The sequence below is a fragment of the Anser anser genome (genome assembly GCF_964211835.1).
Source record: "Anser anser genome assembly, chromosome: Z".
NCBI classification, from domain to species: Eukaryota; Metazoa; Chordata; class Aves; order Anseriformes; family Anatidae; genus Anser; species Anser anser.
In genome coordinates this window covers 2415587-2441507 of record NC_139723.1, presented here as the reverse complement: position 1 = coordinate 2441507, position 25921 = coordinate 2415587, and the positions used below count along the sequence as shown (strand labels likewise).

General features: G+C 41.5%; 1 protein-coding gene across 15 annotated transcripts in view; it reads right to left on the bottom strand.

Annotated features, from left to right (window-relative positions):
- The window catches only part of ARB2A (ARB2 cotranscriptional regulator A), a 259673-nt gene extending 235468 nt beyond the window's left edge, over positions 1-24205 (bottom strand). For 4 of the 15 annotated variants that reach the window (XR_014576622.1, XR_014576623.1, XM_083817162.1 and 1 more), the window contains exons 1-2: positions 24055-24200; positions 2422-2545 (exon numbers count right to left, since the gene is read on the bottom strand). Coding sequence is in view for 13 of the 15 variants with exons in the window: in XM_083817162.1 (XP_083673288.1) it covers positions 2422-2527 (106 nt within the window). In the remaining 2 variants the exon portion in view is untranslated. Of the gene's footprint in view, positions 1-2421; positions 2546-12632; positions 13873-23135; positions 23829-24054 lie in introns of those variants that run through there. The other 11 variants (XM_083817150.1, XM_083817153.1, XM_083817160.1 and 8 more) reach the window with 10 other exon arrangements.
- Between the last annotated feature and the right edge of the window lie 1716 nt (positions 24206-25921).

The following is a 25921-nucleotide window of genomic DNA, read 5'->3' as shown; positions in this document are numbered from 1 at the left end:
AAAGACCACATAAATACTTAGTTTAGAAGTTCTACATTGACATTGTACAATTGTTTTATAAATAAAGTGTAATTTCAAATCATGTATTACCAATGAAATCCCTTAAGAATTCTTAGTACATTAGTTTATTACCTTTACCATCCAAATTTGTATCTCAAAGGAAATGCAACAGTTTGAAAAGTCTTTTTTTTTTTTTTTACACTTGCTTAGTTTGACATTAACTACACTTTCATCCTTTAATTATTTAAAATAATTATTTAAATAGGCTTTGGATCATCAGTGGACTTGATGATCCTTGTGGGTCCCTTCCAGCTCAGGATATTCTATATTTTTTTGATTAGTCTTGTGGACAATGACAATGTCATCTAAGCCTTGTATTAGTACATTTATCCTCTGAAATTTCTACAGTGTTTAAAATGCACTGAAAATCAGCTTCAACACTGTTGTATTATGAAATAACAAACAGGCAACTGTCTTCAGGTGATCTGCCCGTGGCTATCTCCAGCTTGCCCTTCCCTAAATGACCTAAGGCAGTCTTGCACGGACACTGAAACTCCATATCTCTCCAACTGATGTTGTGGTACCTGAGCACCTCTGTGATTATCTAAATAGCTAATTGACAACTGGATGTTACTAGGAGATTTCTAAATGTGGTTCTTTTGACCATAGCTCTCTTTTTTGTCAACTCTGCTTAATGATCCATGACAAGCCATATACATAAACAATTCATGCTTGGTCTTGTGTATTGTCCTTTGAAAATTCTGGGCAAGTTGCTTTGGTTCTCAACCAAATAACAGAATGACAGAGAAGAAAAGAACTTTGTCAAAGAAGTTTTTGGCAGCAGGACACATAAAGTATGCCATTTCTCCCTCTGTATTTTCATAATATAAAGGTAGTAAAAACAGTCGTTAACACTTTATCTCTCCTCAGTGAAGAGACTGCTGTCACAACTCCTCTAGAATTTAACTGCACCAAAATTTTAACATCTTCTTACTGTGGCCTATTTGGAAATGTGTTTACACAGAAGTGTCAGTTACTATATAATAAAAATACCCATCTCGTGAGCAGCAAGGGCAATACTATATGGAGTACATGAAGCTTTATCTTCAGAATTTAAAGAGTCTCATGATTTATATCTTCAGAGTCACTCAGTAAGACTGCAATCAGCACGAGCTCCAACCACCTCACCAGCCACTTTCTTGCTGTGCAATTTTTCACGTAAAAACTAGCTAAAGTGTTCTCAGAAAAATTTGAAGTTCTTTTCAGACCTGATCCACCATTCTTGCAAAAGATCTTTGACATTACAGATTGATTCAAGAGAGCTCAAATTTGATTCAAGAGAGACCAAATTTGAGTGATTTGCAGGGGTCTTTTGTGAGCTTAACAGGAGTTCACCAGATCACATGAAGAAAATCACAGTCTCCCACAAAGTTTTAATTATGTGGAATACTTCTTGGGTACTAGCCCTTGATAACAATCAAATTAATGCCAACTATACAATGGAAGGTTTACTTTTCCCAACATGAAGTATGATTTCCTCAACATAAATTAATTTGACAGAATTAGTACAAGATTTAAAAAAAAAAACAAACACACCACCACATAGGTTTTCACCAAACCTTTCCAAAATACACAATTTTAACGGGAGGAGCAGAATCTACCATCTCTGTATGATAAAAGATACATTTCTAATAATAAATTTGTAGAAACACAATTTTTACATTGGAGTTGCAAGGTTCTTTCTATTCTTTTTTCTCTTCTGAAAGACAATTTAGAGAGTAAGTGTCTGATGCAAGCACTTTAAATCCAGTGTTTGGTTAGCTTACTTGCAACTCTAATCAACTCCGTGTACTTCTAAATCTGAAAAACATTCTCTAAAAATTGTCATTTATGCATTTTTTTTCCCTAAAGATATTTACTCCACTAAGTCACTTAGGCACAATTATTTTTCTAAACATACAATTCAAAGAAAACTCTATGAAATCAATATGGAAATGAATGTCTTGAAAATGTTTTCACTGCTAACATTCTACAGCTAAAGAGATTTTTTAAAGCTATAATATGGATACAAAATTCTGAAACATAAATAGCATAAAAATTAAAGTATACCCCTCAGAAAATAAGAACACAAAAGCACCAGTCAACTTCTTCAAAGGATAATTATGAAAATTATAAAATTAATGGATTTCTTACTCTGTTACTCTTTACCACAGATCATTATTTTTTGAATCATCTTATGAAACTATCGATAATGGACACCACTAGACAAAAAGCACTACATAGACAGACTTATAGTCTTATCCAGTATTGCAGCTCCCAGAATCTAACCCATACTTAGATAAAAGTGTTTTCCTTTCCTTAATATTAATAACTGTTTCTGAAGAGTCTATATATGTAAAAAGAAGGCAGAAGAATTCATACCCTTTAATGCAGTAGTCTTCTCTTTTTCATCTGGGCCTCCTTGCTGGAGCTGAGCCATCCTTACCCAAACTGTCAGCAGAATTAAAATAGTAAAGTCAATGTGCATTTGTCATCAAAGGACAATCTGAAAATCAACAAGTTAGCAATTAACAAATTTACTGACTTCTGCTTCAAGAGATCTGATTTGCTACCACATATACATAAAGAGAACTGCACATAAAACAACAGAATTTGTTTTGAAAGCAAAACTTCCCTGAATATTATAAAATCGTACTCTATAATGTAGAACTAAAATTGACCTTCTCTTCTTCAAAACTTATACTGGACAAAGTCTTATCGTGCTATCTTGGATTAGGAAGTTTCACAACATAGTGCGACAAAAATTCCTCTATCATACTTGGTCAGAGATTCACAAGAATGAATATTAACTTCTTAATCCTGAAGGAACATTTATCTAATCAATACTCCTTTTTTGCGACTCTGACATAGGATCAGTAAACGTTAAGCATTTTGGAGAAGCCACACACTTTTTAAAGTCCACAGTAGAAAATACAAGCAAAACCACAAATAAGCAACAGAACATTCACAATCTCTACGGATTTTTCTTTTTCAATGAAGTAAATCGAATTGTTCACACTGTACTACACAGTCCTCAGTTTTAGTAAAACTACATGGAGTATGTATTTTTAAACCACTGTGATCTCTACAATACATTATCTGCATTGAAATTTATAGCGTAATTGTCCAGGTATAGAACGAACCTCAATATGTTCAAGGTGAGAATTTATATGCAAAATATGTGTGTAAATTTTTTCCTATTGCACAGAAGGCAACCCAGACATTCAAGTCTGCAGTCCCTTTCATCTTTAATCTGACACCAAGGGAGCAAACTACCATACCACAATCACTGCTTCTTCCTTTTCAATTAAAAGACTTCTATGCATTGAGTTCTTTTTCACTTTATCTTTTTAGTTCTTTGTTTCATCTGTCAGTCATCATCAATTTGTTTTACACTTTATCATGGATGAGTCTGCATGAACTGCATCTCGGTAGCAACTTGCAACTTTCAAACAAAGAGCAGCAGGATTTATCTGCTGTACTACTGGTTCCCTAAGAGTAGCAACTGTAAGAAAGAACCTCAAAATTGTTTGTTTTAAGTAATGGTAGTTCACTGTAAGTACAGCAAGAAAAACAAACAAACAAACAACAAAAAAAAAAACAGTATGACAAAGATGAGGGGATTATTGTCTATTTTCTTCAAGGAAAACCTATTACATGAAACATTTTCCTATAGATTAAGAAAAAAATAAAATGTAAGGGGCTGATAGTTATTAACTAAGGAGATATATATTTTTTATTTTTATTTATTTTTATCATTATTATTATTTGTGTTATTATTATTTGTTCAAGACAGTTAACTGTCTTCTACATTCTACGAGTTTGGGCTAGGGTTGACTTTGACACCTTCCTTTACAGAAGGTGGTTCAGACTAAGGTGCTGCAAAATGACAGCACACTGTCAAAAGTCTCTCCACAAAACACAACTCCACCATGCAACCTTTACTTAGACCATACACTTTTTAAAATAATGATGCAACTCAGCATGATTCAATTAAGATGGACTTCTTTTTCGCTAACGCTTTAATCACATTAGCCCCAATAACAGAATTAATCAATATAAATAAGAAAAAAAATCTTTTTACTGGCATAAAGCATACTCAATGTATATATTAAAACCACTCAAATGTTGATTCACACATGCATTTTATGAAAGATTTTTCTTGGATGCTTCCATATAGTTCACTGACAGAAGATCACCAACTAGAAAATCTTGCCCATCATCAGTTTGTATGTTTCCAGCATAAAAACATGTACATTCTACCTAATCACCTTAGGAAACAAACAAACCCACTCAAGTTAAAATTATTAAAAGTGATAGAGAGTGACAATCATAGTGATTTCCGATAGGCCAGATGAAAATTATTCTTGTCAGACAAATTAGGTAATCTTCCCTACAAAAAAAATTGAAAATTCATGATTGAGTATAGTTAAGTTAATGCAGCTACAAATGACATGTAGGTGCTCGAAGATTTCTAATTATCTAAGGTGAGAAATACAAAATTTATCTGAACAGATTTACCTTGATAAATTAATCCCCTTTTCCTAATCAGATAAATCAATGCAGTGACCAAGAATTTCTGGCATTTTTGCCCCTAGAATGTGTACCTGGGTTCCTTTAACTGACATAGACCTAGCCACTGAGGAAAGAATTGATAACTTAGAGGTTCACTCACAAAGCTAGACGCATCAAATATAAATAAATAATTGAATCTGAATTTAGCTCTGAGACAGAATTTCCAGTTCTTTTTGACAATGTAAAAAACTGTTACAGCAGCCACTGGAGGGAGGACTTGATATTAGAATGAGGATGAAACAAGCACACAGTATTTTAAGTATTGTTTGTGTGAACACAGCACTCTGCTAAAACCCTCACTGATATTTGCTAAATGAGAAATAGAAGAAATTAGATGAGAGGGTTGGAGTTCCTTTCTTTTACAAACAGATATTGAATGAACTGGAGTCTGATGGTCCAGAAACGAACACTGGGAATGTAAGTACACATAAATCTCCCCGAATACTTGCTTACAGGCAAAAGCAGGAATTGCAGTTTACTCTAGGATAGGAATCAGTTTTAAGCCCCAGTCATCTTGAACTCCATACATTCAGCACTTCACATAATTCACAAATGTCCTTCATCAGTTGCCCCATAATAAATACAGATCATTTTGAATGTTCTTCTACGCAATTACTTAAAGATTCTTCATAAAACATCTCTTCTTTGGTTGTTTGTTCCAGTAGCTATGCCAAGCACACATCCTAAAAAACAATTTACTATTTCACCCGAGGAATACTTAAATAAGTTTATTTCCAAGGGAACTTACATTAATTTGTATGTATCTTGGTTTCCCATGCAAACTTTAAATATTCTGTCACTAGACATACTATGTGTATTCTGTGTTGCTTCAACCTCAGTGCCCAATAATTTGTCATCAGAAATACTGCGGCTTCACAAGGCTGCATTTTCACCAGACCCTTTTGAATACAGTTGGACTGATGGATTCACAAACAAATGGTCAAAAATTTAAAAACAAAGAAAACACACATCTGCACACTTAAGATAGTGTGCATACATATTTTATGATCTTATTTGTAAAGTGGTACTGGAAGTTTGGACCGCAGAGCTGATCTGGACCTGGATAGTGCTTGATCGTGTTAGTCTTTAAATCAGACACCCTATTGTGTATTCTGACTCCGAAACAAGTGCACACATACACAGATTTTTACAGGCTTTAATTATTCCTCGTTATGCAAATCCAACTAGAAACGTGGCAAAAAAACATTAGTATATGATTTTGCTATACATTAGCAAGAACTGAAATTAAGTCAACGTTATCTGGTACAAAAATTCCAAACAAAGGCCATAAAAAGATGTAATGCTAACCCACCACAAGTGCAACATAGAAGAAAACACGTGGGTATTTTCAAGCAAACAACTCCATCACTTTTATCTGGACATAATCCAAACATGAGTCATCAGAATACTGTGGTTACAACGCTTTATTAAAATACAGTTGAATTACAGTCTAGTTCTTTGTAAACTGACGTACCAAGCACGCTAGGGACAAGCGTGCATGAGGCTCGTGCAATGTGTTTGATGACTCAGAGCTAGGCTTTCTTCAGATACATGGCTGGGAGACAGTTTTGGCTATCAGACCATTTTCTGCATTGGCTCAGATAAAGCACAAGAAACATAACTTTTTTTTGTTGTTCTTGTTTATTTGGCTGGTTGATTTTTTTGTTTTGTTTTGGTTTTGCCTAACTACATTTTATCTATTCTTATTTTTAGGACACTACAGATAACAACAGTAGCAACTGCTTCAGGTAAGGCTATACTTCACTTTCATTATTAAAGACCTTATTTACTTACACTTAGGTTTGCCAACCTTCAGCTCTGAAAGACAATTATTTTCAATCTGTTTTGGGTAAGTTCAGCTAAAATGTCTATATCTAGTACACAAAGAAGGTTCACAGGTAGGATCTTCCATGCAGTTCTGCTGTTAATGAGCAGCTCTAACATCTCCACGTTGCAGAGATCAGAAACTTTGCCAGAGGATCAGCTTATCATGCAGCATGTGCCTCTTCCTGTTCCCCTTAGAGCTTGCCCAGATCTGCTTAAGTAAAAACTGCTTTTTGCATACATTTATTACAGACTTATTAAGACTTATCAGAATTTCCAGAAAATTTACCTATTTGCCTAGAGCATGCTCCATACAGCTGCAAAAAGACAGAGGGAAAACGCATGGGAGGTGTGCAACAAATGCTGGGAGAGCAGGATCTTTTACCCCTGGAGTACACAGAAATTGGCAAGGGTCCCAAAATCCCTGAATCTCAGTACATCTTTGCACTATACCAAATGGTAGTGGAACTTGCTGATAAAGTACAAGACCACAGACAGCAAGAACAGTTGATTTATTTGCACAGCAGCTACCTTCTGATGTTATTTACCCCTTAAGCTCAAAGAGCAGAGGACTCTGAGCTGTTTTCATTAGTGCCCCCACCTCATCAGCGACTCGGTTGTTTACACAGGGCAGAGTCAACACGATTCCACATACTGAAATTTTAATTGTTGTAGCTTAACAGACTTGAAATGCTGGAAATGACCTTCATAAATAAATGCCTGTAGACATGATCAAATAATAAACGTGCTATAAGAATACAAAAGCAGGCAGTACAACCTCAGCACAGTCTCTGAGAGGTTTACCCAATGGCCTTACCAACCAAATGAGAAGATTCAAAATGACCATCCAGGAACTCTTCTGCAGCAGCAGCATCTTTGAATGCTTAATGCAATATTCTCTCAAGAACGTGTAATATCAATACTTTAAGTGCATGGAGAACCCTACCTCCTGTGGTGAGGCAGATGGGTACTACCCAGTGAGTCAGGCAAGTAACTCTGGGGACAGAAAAAACAATCGTGCCATGAAGGCAGCAGAACGTTGCAGAAGAGAACCCTGCTCAGAGGATGAATTTGCAGGTGTTCTTACGAGATTTACTCGATTCCTATAAAACAAAATGTTCTCAGGTAACCTGGTTTGCACTTTTCCCACTTTCAGGGCATTCAACCTGAGCAATTTGCTTCAGTCCTCAGAACTCTGGACTGCTGGACTCCCATTTTAAGAACTCTGAAGAAAGTTCTGTAGGTGTTCCAAGCTCAGCACCCAAGATGAGTAGGGCATTAATTTCACTGCACCTTTCACCATCATCTTCCTCAAAAATGCCACTAAGAATCCTCCATACACAGCAGATGACAGGGAAAATTCAAGGAAACAAAGTTTATGAAAAACTAATATCTTTCAATTAAAACCTGAAAAAAAAAGCCTACATTGTATGTAATAATATTATATTCGGTAAAAGATTCATATTGTGTCGCTCCACTGTTGCACTGGGGTACTTATCAAGTGACTAGGACAAAAAGAAACATTGAAGAAACACTAATCTGGCAAACATTTGTGTGTGAAATGGTCTTTAATTACAGAATCTTATTTTCTCACAGTGTACATTGCAAGGATAAGTAATATTGGCACAATATTACTTCATAATTGCCCTGTGATAGTTTATTAAAAAAAACACGTTTGGATGAATTTTTAAGATGATTGCACTAGACTGTTGGTTTTAACAGGATTCTGGCTTGAAAGATGTGGTGGAGAACACTGACTTTCAATAGCCTCATCTCTGTACATACTAAGTAGTTACAGGACAAAGTCAGAATTTTTAATCTTTTTTCTAATGTCAGCTTCTCTCAAGCAATCCCATGGGTCAGCTGGGAGAGGAAAAGGCCTCCAAACACAGTAAAACTCAAAGACTCTCTTAATAGAGACACCAAAGTAATTTGCAGGACAGCCACAGATGAAGAGAGAGAGACTGGAAAATTAACGGAAAACGATTTCTGTTTTGGCTACCATGAAAAGCTGCCTAGACATACGCATATGTGTCTAGTACTTTAAAATCACTTTTTTTTTCCTCTCTCCCTTTGCTCTTAAGTAATATCTTGACTTTCAGAAGTGCTGCCTGCCATTAATTGAAGACTCCTGAAAAGATGACAGACTGAGAGGCTGAAAATGCAATGAATACAGAACTGACTGTAGCCCAGATCCTAGCACACAGCAAAGTATTTTTAATCCTACTGAAGACTCCATGCTGAGGAGGTGCACAAAAAGAGGCTAAGGAAAGGTGAGAGGTGCACCTTCCTTTCTGTGAAATACTTCTTTCCTCCAACTCCTACCAGAACATGTACATGAAAAGAATGAATATCACCACCCAGTCTGACTACTCTGCATATAACACAGGTGCTCTGATGACACAGAAATACCTAATAGAGGTGGAAGCTATTCAGTATCAAATCACACACAACTGAAATGAGCATGGGGGGCTACTGAAGTCATCAGTTTACCATCAAAATCAAATGTCAACACCCCAAATTCCCATAGTGTACATACCTTCTTTGCAGTAGCGTCTGCCTCAATGGATCTGCCCTACAGCTCTGCCCACAGCATCCCCCATTATGAGACACCTTTCTCTTCAATTTTATCATTTCTCTCAGCTTTATGATTACAGCATCTCAAATTTCTTTGGTCTGTCCCTCTACCTTAGAGGCAGCACATGTTATCTGGCCAACCAAACCGAGCAGTACTGCCTCATTTCAACTATCTGACAAGCAACTCAAATAGCCTTGTAAAACACATGCAGTCCACAAGTTTGGTTCTGCAAAGCAGCACCACATTATAGTGTATAAAAACAATGTGAGTAACATAAATTCATTACTCTTTTAGCTCGTAATTTAAGACCACCAACTTCAACTCAAAATTCTGACTGTATCACTCTGATTCTTGTTTTTACATCAATAAATTTTCTTTTCCTTTTTAGTCCAAAAAAATAAAAAGGACCAAGATATATATATATATATATATATAAAGGCAAGTAAACATTTCTTTTGTATGAATTTCAGAAACATTCACAAAAAGGTTCCACTAATTGCTCAATTCTGTAATTAGAATCAGACAACTCTAGAGAGCTCTGCTACTGCCTTATCCCCAACCCTGCTTTATCTGCCCAAAGTAAAGACTGCTGCCACGGCATCGTAGAGCAGTCTAGGCTGGAAAAGATCTCCGGAGGTCATCTGGTCCAGCATTTTGCTGCAAGCTCGGCCTACCCATTAGGTAACCCAGGGTGCGGCCATGACCGGCCTTCAGTATTTCCAGTCAGAGAGACTCCACCACTCCTCCTGGGAACGTATTTCAATGTTCAGTGTTTTTAGCACATTTTCTTTTCCTTATATCCAGATGAAATTTCCCATCTCGCCAAGCATCCTTATGAAAGAGTTTGCCTCTTCAGACTGCTGTCCAACAGGACCTCCAGCTCCTTTTTAGCAGAGCTACATCCCGGCCAGCCTGCACAGCTGTTAGCGGTTCATACCTCTGTCAGTGCACACCTTCATGGGTTCATCTCTTAACTGTTAGGCAATTCTTGACCTAACAGTAACCATCCCACACAGGAGCTAAAGAAACTTCACCAACTTCTCCAAACCAACCTTGTAAAATTATTTATGTATTTTGTGGAAAACACTACATCTCCAACCAGTCGAAGCCCTCCTTAGGAGGCCTACCTTAGCATTTGTGGCTGCAGAACAATATAGCAGAACTCAACCAAGTACTACCACACTCAAAGGTGTGCAGACAGAAGCAGCAGATGAGCAGGAAGAGCAACCGGGGATACGACTCATTTTGATGAAAATCATCACTAGAAATTCACAGTTCTTGCTTGGAAGGCCCAGAGCTTCAGGCCAGGATTGCATCCTGGTAACCACGGGCCTTGCCTTCCTACAGCTATCAAACCCTGAGACCAACCACTTGTGTTTAACTACAGCATGCCTTCAGAAAGGCATTCAGTCTCAATTTTAATTTATTAAGTGCTGAAGATTCCACAGCTTCCAGTGGTAGTTTCAAAGGTTAGTCACATCTTTCAGGTCTTGTTTCCAGTCCCAATTACTCTGGCTTCAGTCACTAGTCACTATGTTAAGTCACTAGTCTGTTAAGGTTTCCCTCTCTAATTTTCCCCTTACTCGACTAGATGCAAGTTTAGGAGTCTTCTATGAAATTTTTATTCTAACTCAAAGTAATCTTTTTCCAGTTCCAGTGTTTCCATATATTTCTTAAATCCCAGTTGACAACTTTATGCAAGCCAAACTCCATAGGACAAACACTGCTAGAGTGGTGGCTTCTTGTTTCTCCTGATTTCTTTGTTTCACAATCTGACTTGCCTTTTTTTTTTTCCTTCAGGCTGCAGACCTAACTTACCAAATAACTGGGATAATGCTAAATAAATTCTTTTCTATTTAACATTTAACCAATCTTGGGTTGGAAACATTTTACTAGTGATGATTTAATGTTATTTCCCAAGAATATTTAGTGAATTCCTAAATATTCCTACGCAGTATTTACTGAAGACCACAATTCCTGAAGACTGTTACTTTTTCAAGAAGGGATAAAGTACCTCATGAAGTAGCTATTTTATTTACACTATGCAGTCTTGAAGTAGATTTATTTTAAAGTAGTCAGTTTACATAACATTAAATCTATAATACTGGAACAGTAACTGCAATCAAGCAAACTCATAATCTGAATCAACAAAGAGTTCATTCTGTCATTTAATTATTTATTAATACAATTTTCCATTAGTATTCCATTATTTTACCTACATTGTGACAGCATGGTCTATTATTATCTGTATTAACCCACCCTCTTCTCTCAAGTACTGACATACCATCAGCACTTTTATCATCTTCTGGGATTTCTTTATCATGCCAAGTATTATTTAAAATGAATAACAATGGACAAAGGACTTCCTTTAACACCTCCTTCATCATTCTTCGGGTCAACTTAATAAATAATCACTCTCACAAATTACAATAACTAACCAAGAAAACGAAGTGTCACAGGAAGTAGAGGACTCTTCAGTGCTTAACTGACTGTGATTAGATGCATTTTCAGAAGGAATACTGCTGTTAAATACAACTTACTGATTTGAATACTGTGGTAGCTGAAAAATGTAACAGCTACAATAGAGCTTATTGATAAAGTACAGTAATTACAGGACAAGGGTGATCAATCCATTGCACTATTCTACCTTTATGTCACCTTAAAATCAGAATGAGAATACCTAAACATAAAAAAAATCATAAAAAATTAAATCGTGTACTAAAGCCTGTGTGTGTTAGTATACTTATTTTTATGTTCACCTCTACAGCAGCTGACCGCATTGCTTCCCAAGACTACATGGAAATTAATGCAAGAGACAGAAATACATTATATGGTGTGACATGGAAAAACACAAAACAGCACCAGCCTCATCCAGTGTAACAAGATAACAAGAGACTTCTGAAAAAACACATTAGAGACAATACAAACACTTTCTCACAACTCACGAATTTCAAGAAAATCTGCTGGATATTAGAATAGTATTACCTTTAAGAGTATTTTTATGTAAACAAGATTTCATTTAAAAATGAAGTAAAAACTATACAGACCATTGAGGTCAGGTTAGTGGTGTAAGCACAGGGCAATATAAATTTGTAAGGAATACTTACAGAACAACAAATAGGTTGCAAGAATGAAATAATAATGTAACCATCACACCTCCAATCTTTTATTTATTTTTAACCTATCCTTAAGCGAAAGCAGAAGAAACAATCCAGTTGCAGCCACGTGGACATACGAAATAATCTAGAGGCAAAAATCTTTTGTTCTAAATTCCTTGTGTTGGAGAAGGGGGGAAAAAGAAAGAGAAACAAAATCTTAGAGAAAACTAAATTTTCAAACTTTACATGCTTTGTAACAAAATTTTACTCCAAATATGAAAAAGAATCCAAAAAGAAAAAAGAAAACCGAGGGGAAATCAGATGAAAAGTAATTTCACAATAAAAATGAGTTAGTATGAGATCAGCAATGCTAGACAAAAGATACATTTTCTTTATCTAAATTAAGTTTACTTGGAACAAACCTGGAAGGTAACACAAAATATCTGATAAATATCAAAAAAAAAGTGAGGAAGGGACAGAGGACAGATCAGAACTTTAGAAGCACGTAAAAAACTTACAGAGCACAAACTCCTCTTCCAAATTGATTTGAAATTAGAACTCCAGTGCTGTAAAACCAATCTCAATACAGCAGCATCGTGGTTTTAACTAAGATCGAGTTAATCTTCCTTGTGACAGCTGGTACAGTGCAGTATTTTGTGTTTAGAATAAGAACAATGCTGATAATGTAACACACCGATCTATAGCTGTTGCAGGGCAGTGCTTGCACTAAGCCAAGGACTTCCCAGCTTCTCACACCACCCTGCCAGTGAGGGTCTGCGGGGGGACAGAGCCAGGACAGCTGTCCCCAGCTGCCAGAGAGATACCATGGGGCATCGTGTGGGACAATTATATGTGGGGGCTGGCCAGGGGGCTGTTGCTGCTCGGGGTCTGGCTGGACATCAGTCAGATGATGGTGAGGAGTTGCACTGTGAATCGCTTGCTTTGTACATTCTATTATTATTATTATCATTATTATTTCCCCTCCTTTTCTGTCCTATTAAACTGTCTTCATCTCAACCCACGATCTTTTACTTATTTTTCCCCTCACAATTCTCTCCCCCATCCCAGTGGGAGGCGGGGGGCGAGCCAACAGCTGCACGGTGCTGAGCTGCCTGCCGGGTTACACCACAACAAGGAGACAAATATTATTTTTATATTCCTGCTAAAATACATCTTAACTAACCAGATATTTAACTACCACAGGAATTCCTTATAAACTTCAAACTAAGTGGAAAGCAACTGCTTAAATAAGCGTACACCAAAAATGGCCCAACTTAAAAATATTTCTCAATCTTGCATGGGTCTTTTGAAGCAAATGTCTTCACTCCAACGGACAGAGCTTTTGGGTAGCTGTCTCTGAAGCTTCAAAAATATAGCTAGCATTGCTTCAGGCTTTTTTAAGTTGGGAAGGGGAAATTCCACAATTTAGAAGGATGCAAGAAAGAAATTCCAGCCTTTGCATCTGATGTTGCTCAAGTTTGAGATGAGACCTGAAGAAACAAGTAACTGAACGAGATCCTGGCAGCAACATCCTGGGCTGCTTCAGGGAAGACACTGCCAGCAGACAGGGGAGGTGGTCCTTCTCCTCTGCTCCGCTCTGGTGAGATGCACCTGGAGCGCTGCATCCAGCTCTGGGCTTCCCAGCACGAGACAGGCACGGACGTCCTGCAGGGGGTCTGGCGAAGGGTGACAGAGGTGAGGAGGAGCGTGGAGCATCTGACACCGGGGAAGAGGCAGAGCGAGCTGGGACTGTTCAGCCTGGAGAAGAGACGAGTTGGGGCATGGGGTGAGGAGGAAGCGGTCTGTCTCATCGGTGCCTGTTCAATGCCTGACCGGGAGAATTGAAGACCACTGAGGCAGACTGCTCCCAGTGGCGTCCCGTCAGAGGGCAACAGGCAGTGGGCACAAACTGGAGTCTAGGAAATTCCACCCAAACATAACAAAAACCCTTAGTCTAAGGGTGGTCTAACACTAGAACAGGCTGCCCGGAGAGGTTACTTGGAGATGATCAAAACCACTGAACACGGTGGCACTACTAAGGGCACGGGGGATGCGCGAGGCAAGCCCCAGAAGTCCCTGCCACTACCAGCCAGTCTGTCACCTTCAGGTGAGAAAAAAATAAAAGTGCACAATAAGTGAAAAAGTGCAAAAGTTTGTGCAAAAAGTATGAGTATGTGTTTACGTATACACCCTTATACATACGTTAGTTACCTCCCACAATAGCAATGAACAGCCTTTAACAAGGGATGAGAAAATCATTACAAGCAGCCTGTGCATGAGCAAGAATTAGAGCTTGTGGTCTCAGGGGTTTCACTTTTGTGTTCCTAAGCATTTATTTCTGATTCTAATTCTTCAATTTCTGTGAAACAGACAAAATTTATCATCAAGGAACTGTCAAAACCACCAGGGCCACAGCCATGACAAATCTGTGAAAGCTGACAATGCTGTATATTACTCATTCTGTTGGCAATCATTCTCCTAAGTGCATTAAAACACCTTCCAGCTGGTTAAAATCACCTTGTAGATGCACAGAGCCTTAAAAAATGTCCATATTGTCTTTCCATATCTGATAGCATATTATAAATATGTATGCCTCCACTACTAAAAGACACTGTCAATTCCACAGGTATCGGGAAATATTAAAATTAAGGTTGTTTACCCACACTCAGTTAAGCTCCCATGCACTAAACTCCAGTATTATACAAAAAACAACGTGGAGAAAGTCAAAATAGGAAAGACAACATCTCATTCTCTCCTACTTCTCGAAGTCAGCATCATCTACACCTAACCAGACATCCAGCATGGCCTTAACTAAATTCCTTTTAAAAATACGCGTGACGAATACCCCAGAGCTTTCCTGAAGTTACGTTCACGTTGCTGGTTAAGCTCATGCCCGAACCTCATCCTGAGCCTCGACAGACAAACACAGAACCTGCCAGACCTCCTGCCTTTTGCTCTGCTCCCCCTGCTGCGCCTGAAAGCTGACGACTAGGAGGCAAGGCGACCTCTGCCAGAGAAGTTTAAGATCCCCTCGCCTTACAAGATGGGTGGCAGCACGCACTTCCCAGCACCTACAGAGAAACCACATCCCCAGCGTTAGTGATTGCAAATAAACTACTGTGTTTGACACAGCGGCAGTATTTCGGCTTTAAACAGAAATCTATTCTGATGCCAAACTACCCTTTTCAGGTGAGGATTCTTCCAAACTTCCACGTCTTTTGTCACAGACCTTTACTTCTAGGCCTACAGGCAGTTTGGAAGTTTATGCCCTTCCTCTTTCTAGCAATCCCTCCCATACCTGGAGATAGCTGTTGTGTCTTCCTCAGTCTCCTCTAGTCTGAAAAATTATTGTTGCTTTCCCCTGGAAGAACCTCCTGTGGCCCAAAGTGTTTCTTAAAAGGGATGGCCCAAACTGAACAAGTCCAAGCAATGTGCACAATGAAATTACCAGGTAACACGTTTAAACATCCCTTCTGACTATATATCCCAGAAAAATGACTACCCTCCTTGCAACAGCACAACGTTACTGACTCATGTTCAGACTATGATTCATCTAAAAATCTGGGATTATTTTTTTCTGTAATTACTGCTATTTTATGTTTATATAGGGAACTATCAAGCCTAAGCACAGTCCTTTGCATTTGTCCTTTCAAACCGCATTATTTCTTTCACTTTGTTTCTCTATTTTTTCTAAGCCATTTGAAATTCTAAAGTTACTTTTCACAGAACTTGAATCCTCTCCCAGCCTGGTACTCTCTGTAAAATTAACAAAGTTACTCTCTATGCCATCACCACCCAAGTCATTAGCAAAGTGAAGGCATAATCACATTTGTTTTTTTCCACTGCACTTCTCCCTTTGTCTATGCCTGGAATGAAGGTGTTCATTTAGAAAGCAGCTATTCATTTTTTTGTTTGACCTTCCTCTCTTGAGCTGCAAGCATGACCTGAATGTTTCTCCTAACCTAAGTTCTTCCTCCCCCGTATTTAAGTGCCTCTCAATCACTACCTCCCATTTCTCGCACAATCTCCAAGTCCCACTTGGCCTCATTTCACCCTGCACGCTCCTAGCAGCGCTCCACTCCCTTCCTTCCTGAACTGTCCTTGCTTGCCCTTCCAGTGCAAGAGCACTGGAACGGGATGCAACGGATGGCCAACTCCACAACTCCTTCCAGACCGCCTCCTGCCCGCTCATCACTGGCTCCCTTCATGCTGTCATTACAGAATGGGCATGGGAGTGATTAAAGCCCCTAAGGACGCTCCACACACCCAGCTCCTCCAAAACGTTTTGTCCCGCTCGAATCGTTGGAGATTTGTACATACTGAAGTTGACACCTTCCCTACCTGACATCACAGCAGACCTTGCCACGTACCGTGTTTGACTTCCAAAACACAGAGGCGCCGTTCCATACAATCACGTGCACTGGAAGGGACCTTGGAGGTGTCCAAGCTCCTCCTGAAAGCAGGGATCATCATCTCCTTTGCACCGACCAGTCAAGTTCTGAACATTTTCAAGGATGGCAATTCCACTACCTCTCCGGGCCCCGTTACCACGTTTGACCACACTCATGGTAAATTTGCTTTTGCTATGTCTACCAGCACATCCCAGAAAGTAAAACATTAAAATATATTTATCTGCTATTCCACACTGCTACGAAAAGTGAAGTTTAGAACAGACTCGACAAAAATACTATGTTAACCGCACCATGCTCCTCTTCTGGAAAGCCAGATACTTTAATGCTGCCACATACATAAACCTTTCTTATATGCTCGTTAATAGTACTCTCTGAAGATCACAATTGTCAAGAATTTGTTAAACAAAACATTCCTTTGAATGTTTCTTATGGGCATCACTGAGCTGGCAAAATCTTAGCTTCTCACATGAACACACTGCTGTCTTTGAAAACTCCAGTTTCTCTCTGATAGAAAAGCACCAGCATTTTCTCTCTCACACCAGGAAAATGCAGGTATGGGTTGGTGTCATTAAGGAAATGGATTTCCCATCTCAACATAATTCCATCCCTCCCAGGCTCAGCTCCCTTCCCCAGACCAACTACCCCATACAGGCAATAGCTCAAACTTCTTGTTATTTTGGTGCGGTCTTCTCAAATTAGTTGCTCCTTAGGGATTTATTGTCATTTTTCTGACTACCAGAACAAAGTCTGAAAAGTCAAAAAAAATAATAATAATTTGCCCACAGAATGATGTTGGGAAAATAGCGAACGAGAACTTAAAGCGCTCCTTCAGGAACTTACATTCAACCTATCTGATATTTGCAAAGCTGGTGGGATGATTCACATGAATGTAATGCTAGAAACCAAGACATGTAACCTATTTAGTAAGAGCAAAAATGGAGATCATATGGCACTGCATGCCAAAAACGTCATTGTCTGCTTCTGAGTCACTGACAACTGAAAATCACGTCTTAAGAAATAAAGTACAAGTGAGGACGCTAGCCTGGGTTTGCTACAGATACAAAATGTCACTTAGCATGGCAGTTAGGCATCTACTGCATCTTGCTGGAAATAAAGTTTCATTATCACAGTGGACATAAGGCCAAAGGAGCTAACCTGGAGCTTTCGTGCTGCCATTATCAGAACATGCTTGAAATTTCTAGAAATTGAGGACAATTTCTTATGCTGAGAAATGTTAAATCCAACCCAAGGGAAAGCAGTATTGGTCTTCATCCAGACAGATAACAAGTACTCCACTGTGTCACAGAGAACAAATACAGAACAAAGACGGTTCCTGCCTCTAGGTCTTGGAATCAAAGGACATATTCCCAAACACAGCTTTGCAAAACGACTTAAGAGGTCCCAGCCCCTACCCGTGCTACCCCCTCAGCTGTGCTGACAGAACCGCTGATAGCAATGCATGGTGAGCCTGTGCATTGCCGTGTATCTTTTTAGCATTATATTTTACCTTACTGATTCCCAGATTTGGTTCATTACCTGGTACAACTGAGGCAACAGGACAGAACAAGGCAGGAGCACACAGCTGCTGCCTGAGAACTTTTTCCAGCCTGATTTGCCAACACAGACAGGAAAGGACCACCGGCAGGCAAAGCAAAAGAGGGGCTCCATCACTTTGACAAGCAACAACTCCTTGTACATTTCACATTCTGTTGTTCCAAAACACAAATATTTGAAGTAAAGTATCAAGAAGCCTACATTAACTTCTGACTCATTGACTACTATGTATCAAATGAGTTTGCAATACTTGCTGATTTTGATGATTCTGCTTACTCTGAAATCTTCTCATTGGCTTGGATGTGGACAGCTACATTAATGCAGTGTTACAGGTTGGAAGTTACCACTATATACATACACAATTCCCAGTAACTCACATTTTATTTCTTGAGATTTGATAGCATGCTTCAGTGGAGAGATGCTCTCTCACTCTGCAGACTAGTGTTCTTCAAGAGAGACAAGCATGCACATGAGCACACTACTTATCCTCATTTCACCGTATTTCCTTAAAGCCGTGATACAGCAGGGTTCATCAGTGCCACTTTCGCTACCAAGTCTTCCTCGTACATGCATCTCCTTTTAAAAGTATCTCAAATTTTGGTTTTGACCGTGGTGCCAGTTTCTACTGTAATCTGCTCCTCTTACTCAATATCGTGTTTCTTGGGATGGATTTGTAACACACACATTCTGCCAGATGAATTACATGCTCATTAGTTGGAAAAAAAAAAAAAAAAGAAAAAAAAAGCTAGATGCTTTCAAGGTTGTTTGCCTATACTTGTACTTAGGACAAGAAAGAAGAAAGCAAAGAAATGGGTTAGCATGTTCTTCAGTTAAACAAAGAGACTTAGATTTGCACAGAATATATGATAATGCATAAATATGACATTCACTCAAAGGTGGTTTTCAAGGCTTTATGAAGCCAGCCTTGCAGGACTTTAAAAGAAACTACAACCACTGCATTATCTCTTGGACTCAGTCTTTGACATAACAGTTAGCTTGGCGTACTGACGTGATCGATCAGAATCACCTTGTCCATCTTCTCAGACAAGTAGTTATTACTAAAAAAAAAAAGGGGGGGGGGACAGTTTTCCTTCGAGCACAGAGGTTACACAACAGCTGCTAAGTACAACACAGCTGCTAACTCCCAGCATGTAGCAGAGGCAAAACAACGAGGTCCACTATGCCTTCCCCCAACACACAATGCACTCCAGCTAAGGGACGACGAAGAACAGTAGAACCCGTGTTTTCCTACGTCCCACCAGCAGCCCTCACCGTGCGTGCTGCGTAAAGCTGACATGGTGAAGACAGCCGAGTAGGCCAGCAGACTACATATGTATGTACACAGCAGCTGAAATGTCTGGAGAATTCAAAACAAATATCTTAAAAGATTTAATAGCAAATGGAAAACGGCAACTTTATGAAGCTTATAATTCAGACAAATACAGACTAGCTGCCTTGGGAAATAGCTCACAATTTCCAAAGCTATCTTCCTATTAAATTTCATATTTCTTATCTACATCTCGGAGATGCCTAGGGATAGTTACAGTAATCAAGAACTTTTTCAAAGCAGTCCAAAACTTTTTTCAGTCTGTCCCTCTCTAAAAACTTTTTACCTCAAACATTGACCTGAAATTGGCAGTAAACAGGCAAACCTCCTTATGAACAACTGATAATGACAAAAAAAAAAAAATGCAAAAACCTGAACAGTGTAATGTGGCAAGTCTAACCTTAAACACACGAGCATCAAGAAACACAAACACTTTAACACTCAGTATCACTGGTGCTTCAGGTACTGACCTGCTTCCAGTCAGCACCAGAATTGCTCACTGCAGTCCAACAGACAGTGTGCACAGGCAACTTCGATTTGAAGCAGCGTGTCTCCCTCTAAGCATGTGATAAAGATTTTTTTTTTCCCTTTACCAGCCTGAGAAAACAAACCTATTTGCTTACAGTAAAGTTTTGTAAATTTACTCCTGTACTAAACATATTGATTCAGCTAATACCGCAGCTTTCAAAACAACACCTATTTCGTGTAAGTATTAAAGATCAGTACTTCCAGCACTCCGATGTCTACACAGCAGGCTGGACACAGACTGCTCCCCTCCAGTTTCTGCCAGGCACTGGGAAGCCACAAGGCTTAGAAACCAAAGTAGCTGTAATGGAGAAACACCTAAAATCAGCTGGACTAACTCTACGTGGTTCACCTTTTCTCTTCAGGATACCAGCTCAAGAGAGTACCAACTGGAGTCCTAGCGAGGTTCCATCAGCAGGAGGTTGGTATGGCTGAAACCCTCCCCAGGGCACAACGGGAATAAGAGCAGCTAGGTATAGGTAACGACGGCACCAGCCCTCGAGTGGGACGCCGTTCTCACCAGAAGTACTGTTAGCAATTAACTTGCGGGAGCGGACTGGTCGGGAAAATGGTAACCACAGTTTCATCCGCTGTCGGCTCCAGTACAAAGTAGCGCGCGCTGCAGGTTCACGATCATCTGAATCCCACCTGAGATAAGTCTTTACCCGCAGGGGAGGCAGTCTGTCCTTCCTCCTCATCCCAGTGTCTCCATTCCCACATCCTTCATCTCCTGAAGGCATTCACCAGTGCTTGCAAGCTGGCTGATGCGACTGGGAAGGGAGCATTGTACTTCTGCAGCTGTGCATTAGCTGGATCCATTTCTTGACCTGGCTCACGATCCCTCAGACCACCACGAGGGACCAGGCAGAAAGGAGTGCTGCCCCTTTCCGCAGCAGAGGGGACATGACCTGCCCTGAACGGGCTGCAAAACCACACCCCGGGCACTCTCTGGTGTGAGCATGGAGGGAGTGAAATGACTTGGAGGTCCCAGCCTAATTCCTAGGAGCAGTCAGCCATAAAACAAGAACCACGACGAAAACTGGCACTAATAATTATCTGATGGGGAGCTGAGCAGAAAGGTCAAGGATCGCACAAAATTGAATGCTCTGTCTTTTCACCGTCCGACACAATTCAGTCCCATTACAGGAAGAGTGGATGGGACACCGTGATTAGCTAGATATTAACTTATCAGAGTCCTCACTCCAGAGTCTTCCACTCAAAAATAAAATGAGCACATATATGTGGTGCACACCCTAACCGCAACGCTTAAAATACTGAACAACATCCATACAAAATAGCCATTAACTTGTACTTCAAGAGTTCCACTCAGTGCAAATCTGTGAAACTGACCTACAGACCAAGAAGACAGATGCACAATCACACTTGCAAAGAGAAAAGGCACACACACACAAAAAAAACCTCATAGGGCAGCATTAAATTTCATAAGCAGATGTTTTCATGCTCGCTGCTAACCAATTTGTTTCAGTAAGCAAGTGGAAAAAAATTAAAAAGAAGATATGCATTCATTCTTTGTATGTATGCTTTACTTCAAAGAATTCCAGGAATCTATTGTAAATGTGAAAAACTCCTCAGTCACCATAGCGCATTGTTCCCCAAAGGAACAGTGGGTCAAATTCAAAGTACCAGCAACAGAGTCGCATTCAGAACTTTTTCTATAGAGCCTGGAATGGACAAAACCTCCAAAGTCAGAGCTGAGTCTCCAGGGGGAAAAAAGTAAGGTTGTGAACTTGAAAGAAAAAAAACAAAACAAAACAACAGATAATTCCCCACTGAGTAACTACAAGAAGCTCTCCCAAACATGAGCTAACTATAAGTGACAACTCACTAAAAAGTCAACTAACAGATTAACATACAGTCATAACTGGCTACCACCATTGCAAAGGAACACAAAGAGAACAGACAAAATCCAGACACCATCGACAAAGCTCCAGTAACGACAGGTGTTTTGGTAAGGCAGCCTGAGCGTGAGCGTGCACCATGCCTCTAAAATGACGATGCCCCTGTCCGCCCCCAGCTGCTCAGCACCCCAGGCCTGATGGATGTCTTCACCTCACCCACCAGCATCAGCTAAACTCTTTTGGGCAAAAAGCCTCAGGTCAATGGAAATGCTGTAAATGTTACACCGGTGTTGGCCCACCACCTTTCCACGGGGGAAGGCTGTGGAGGGCACAGGATAAGATACAGCCGCGGGTGGCACACGGGGACACGCTGCCCCATCTGCAGCCACCCTGCTGAGGCCACCCGTCCCATCAGCAGGAAGCAATTAGTCTGGGGGGAAAGAAGGTGGAATGACTTAATGTAAAACACTCACAACTGCTGACTTCCAAATGCAGTGCGCCACGTACCGACGTGCTTGTTGTACTTTGTGTTGGTATCACTTGGTGATACCCTCTCATCTTCTATGTGCCTTCAGCCGCTACACTTTTAGTTCTCCCTACATAACAATGGTTCTACCTTTCCTTGCATGATTACGAAATACCTGATTTTAACATCCAGCTGCCATTCTCTAACCAAAGTGCCACACCACCAGGCAGCTTTACCACAGGTGGCACAACACGATGCCACCATCTTCCAGCCAAACTCCTTTAACGACACCAAGACAATGCCAGTGCTTACTAAACACGCCTTTTTGCTATTTGTGCTTCTCTGAGGACAGATAATGTCACCATTGTACCTTGCGCTGTGCCACCAAATCACTTTCCAGGTGCGACCAAGGACAGGCAGCCATCCTTGCAGCTGGTGTCGCTTTCCCAACACTTCTTTTGCCAGGAGCCATGCCCAAGGCCTCCTACCTGCTCACTGCAACTTGCTGCCACGGTGAAAAACACCAAGCAGAAATACCGCAATTTTACATTTTTTTTTGAAGATTTACTAAGCGGGCTAACGTGAGACTGCGCAGCTGGGCCCCAGCCACAGCAGAGATAAAGGAGAACCGTCCTGAAGGCAGGCAGCAGTTTGTCGGGACCAGAGGAAAGGAAAGCAGCCAACGGTTCTCCAAAGGGCACTGCGTTTGTTGAAAGGAAGGGCGGATGAGCAACAACTGGTCGTTCAGAAGAACAAATTCTGAGTTGCCTACCTGCCAAGCTAAAACCCAGCCGTCATTTACAAGTTACCTCCCTGCGCTTAGGCCTGGGCAACTCAGAAACGCCCCTGATTTCGTGAAGCTTTCTCAGCTGCTGTACCATGAGGAACTGCCATCCAAAGAGGAGCTCCGACCTGAGGAGAGCCAAACTCTGCCCGGCTCAGGGGGCACCGTGTTCACACCATGACTGCCAGGCAATGCGCGGCGAGCACCACGTCTGGGGGGGGGGTGCGACTAAGTGGGTAAAGTAATAAAATAAGTAAGGTGAAGGGAACGTGAGGAGCTGTGGCGATGGCGTGTGCTGGGGGAAATAAAGTAAATTAAACAGTGAAAGAAAATAAAGAGAATAAAAAATAATTAAGATGGAATTAGCAAATAAAATGAATGAAATGCGCAGATAATTAAAATAAAAAGAATAAGTAAATAAAGTGAATAAAATGATGAGTAAATAAAATAAGAGCAAGTGCAATGAATATTAAAATAAGCAAATAATAAAATGAGCAAATAATAAGATAAATAAAATGAGCAAATAATAAGATAAATAAAATGAGCAAATAAATGAGCAAATACATAAAATGAGCAAATAAAACGCAGCAGATAATAAAAACAAAAGGAGCGAGCAAAACGAATAAAGTAACAAAATAAAAATAGAAATGAGGAAATGGAAGGACCGAAGAGAAGCCCCGACCCCTCCGCGGGGGCCGTGCCACTCCTCCCGCACCGGGACCGGGGCAGCCCGGCCGTTATGGCGGGGCCGGCGGGCTGTGTGTGAGGGGCCGGACGGACGGACACACAGACAGACAGACAGACGGACAGACGTGATGGACGGACGGACACCCGCACCCCTCCGCCGCCCGCACGGCCCCCTCTCGGCGGCGCGGCCTCCCGGACCGTGGGGCGGCACCGGCGGCGGAGCCGGGCCGGGCCAGGCCGGGCCGAGCCGAGCCGAGCCGAGCCGAGCCGAGCCACCCAGCTCCCCCCGCCCCCGCCCCCGCGCGGTGCCGTCCCGCCGCACGTACCTGCCGCCCGGACACGGCGGGGCGGGGCCGGCACCTCCCCCCCCTCCCCTCCGCTCCGCTCCGCTTCCGGGGTCCGCCGCCGTGACGTCAGCGCCCGGGAGGGGGGCGCGGCGGGGAAGCCGGAAGCGGGGCGGCAGGGCGGGGAGGCGGCGGCGCGGGGGCGGGCCTGGCGCTGGCAGCGGGCGGTGACGCGGCAAGGCGCGCGGCGGGGCGTTCGGGTCAATAAAGTAGAAACAACAAAACGATCGGGGTCAACTGGAAATAAAAAAACACACCAAAACACTCGGAGTCAATAAGGCAACAAAACATTGAGGTCAATAAAATGACGTACACCAAAATATTTGTGCGGTGTGTCTTGAGGCGTCCTCCTCACAAATTCGTCAGGGTCTGCCCCGAAATGCTGCAGAACTCCGTGAGCAGCTCCGGCATGCTCACTGAGGTGCAGCCAGAGGACCCGTGTCTAGTTGCATTTCATCAGGGTGTTTTCCTTGCTCTGTTCAAAAAGCTATCCAGGTTTGGTCAAATTGCTGAAATTTATGCAAATGGTGTGTGGAGGCTGCTACCTCCGATGGTTATGTCCAGAGCAGAAGGCTGTGAGCTGTTCCTGTCCCAAGGATAACCAGGACGTAGGTGGTTCCACCCTTGTTAGCCCCCAGTACCCAGGCAAAGTACTGTGAGCTAGGACTGGGCCAGGTCTGTGTGGGAGAAGGTACAACATTTGTCATGCAGGTTGCTTCCAGCTCTGTTCTTATTCTGATGGAAAGCAGGAAGCCTCAATGACTCCAACACCCACAGAAGGAATAAGAGAAATCATTCTCCATGCAGAAGGCATTATAATGTAGATTCATAAAATAATAGAATATCACAAGTTGGAAGGGAACCACAAAGGTCATCAAGTTCAACTCCTGGCTCCACACACCACCACCCAAAAATCATACCCTATGTCTAAGAATATTGTACAAATGCATCTCAAACTCCATTAGGCTCAGTGCCCTGACCACAGCCCCGGGCATCCTGTCCCAGTGCCCGACCACCTCTGGGTGCAGAACCTTTCCCTAACCCCCAGCCTGACCCTCCCCTGTCCCAGCTCCATGCCGTCCCCTCGGGTCCTGTCGCTGTCCCCAGAGAGCAGAGCTCAGCGCCTGCCCCCCCGCTCCCCTCGTGAGGGAGCTGCAGGCCGCCATGAGGCCTCCCCTCGGCCTGCTCTGCTCTGGGCTGAACAAACCCAGGGACCTCAGCTGCTCCTCATACGTCTTGCCCTCTAGACCCTTCACCATCTTCATGGTCCTCTTTTGGACACTCTCTAATATTTTTATGTCCATCATATATTGTGGCACCCAAAGCTGCACACAGTACTTGAGATGAGGCCACACCAGTGCAGAGCAGAGCAGGACATCACTTCCATCAACCAGCCAGCAGTACTGTGCTTGACGTGCCCCAGGATGCGGTTGGCCCGTTTGGCTGCCAGGGCACACTGCTGACTCGACATTCAACTTGCCATCAACCAGAATCCCCAGATCCCTTTCCATGAAGCTGCTCTCCAGACACTTGTCCCCAGCCTGTACGTGTATTCAGGGTTGCCATGATTCAGGTGCTGAATACAGCACCTTGTTTAAATTTCATGTGGTTAGTGACTGCCCAGCCCTCTCATTTGTCAAGATCTCTCTGCAAGGCCTCTTCACACTTTGGGGAGTCAACAGCTCATGCTAATTTAGTATCATCCGAAAGCATATTTGGTATGCATTTGAGTCTTTCATCAAGTCCTTCATCATTTATAAAAACACTGAAGAGAACTGGCCCAGAAAATGGAGCCCTGTGGAACCCCACTAGTGACTGGCTGCTAGCCTGATGTAATTCCATTTACTAT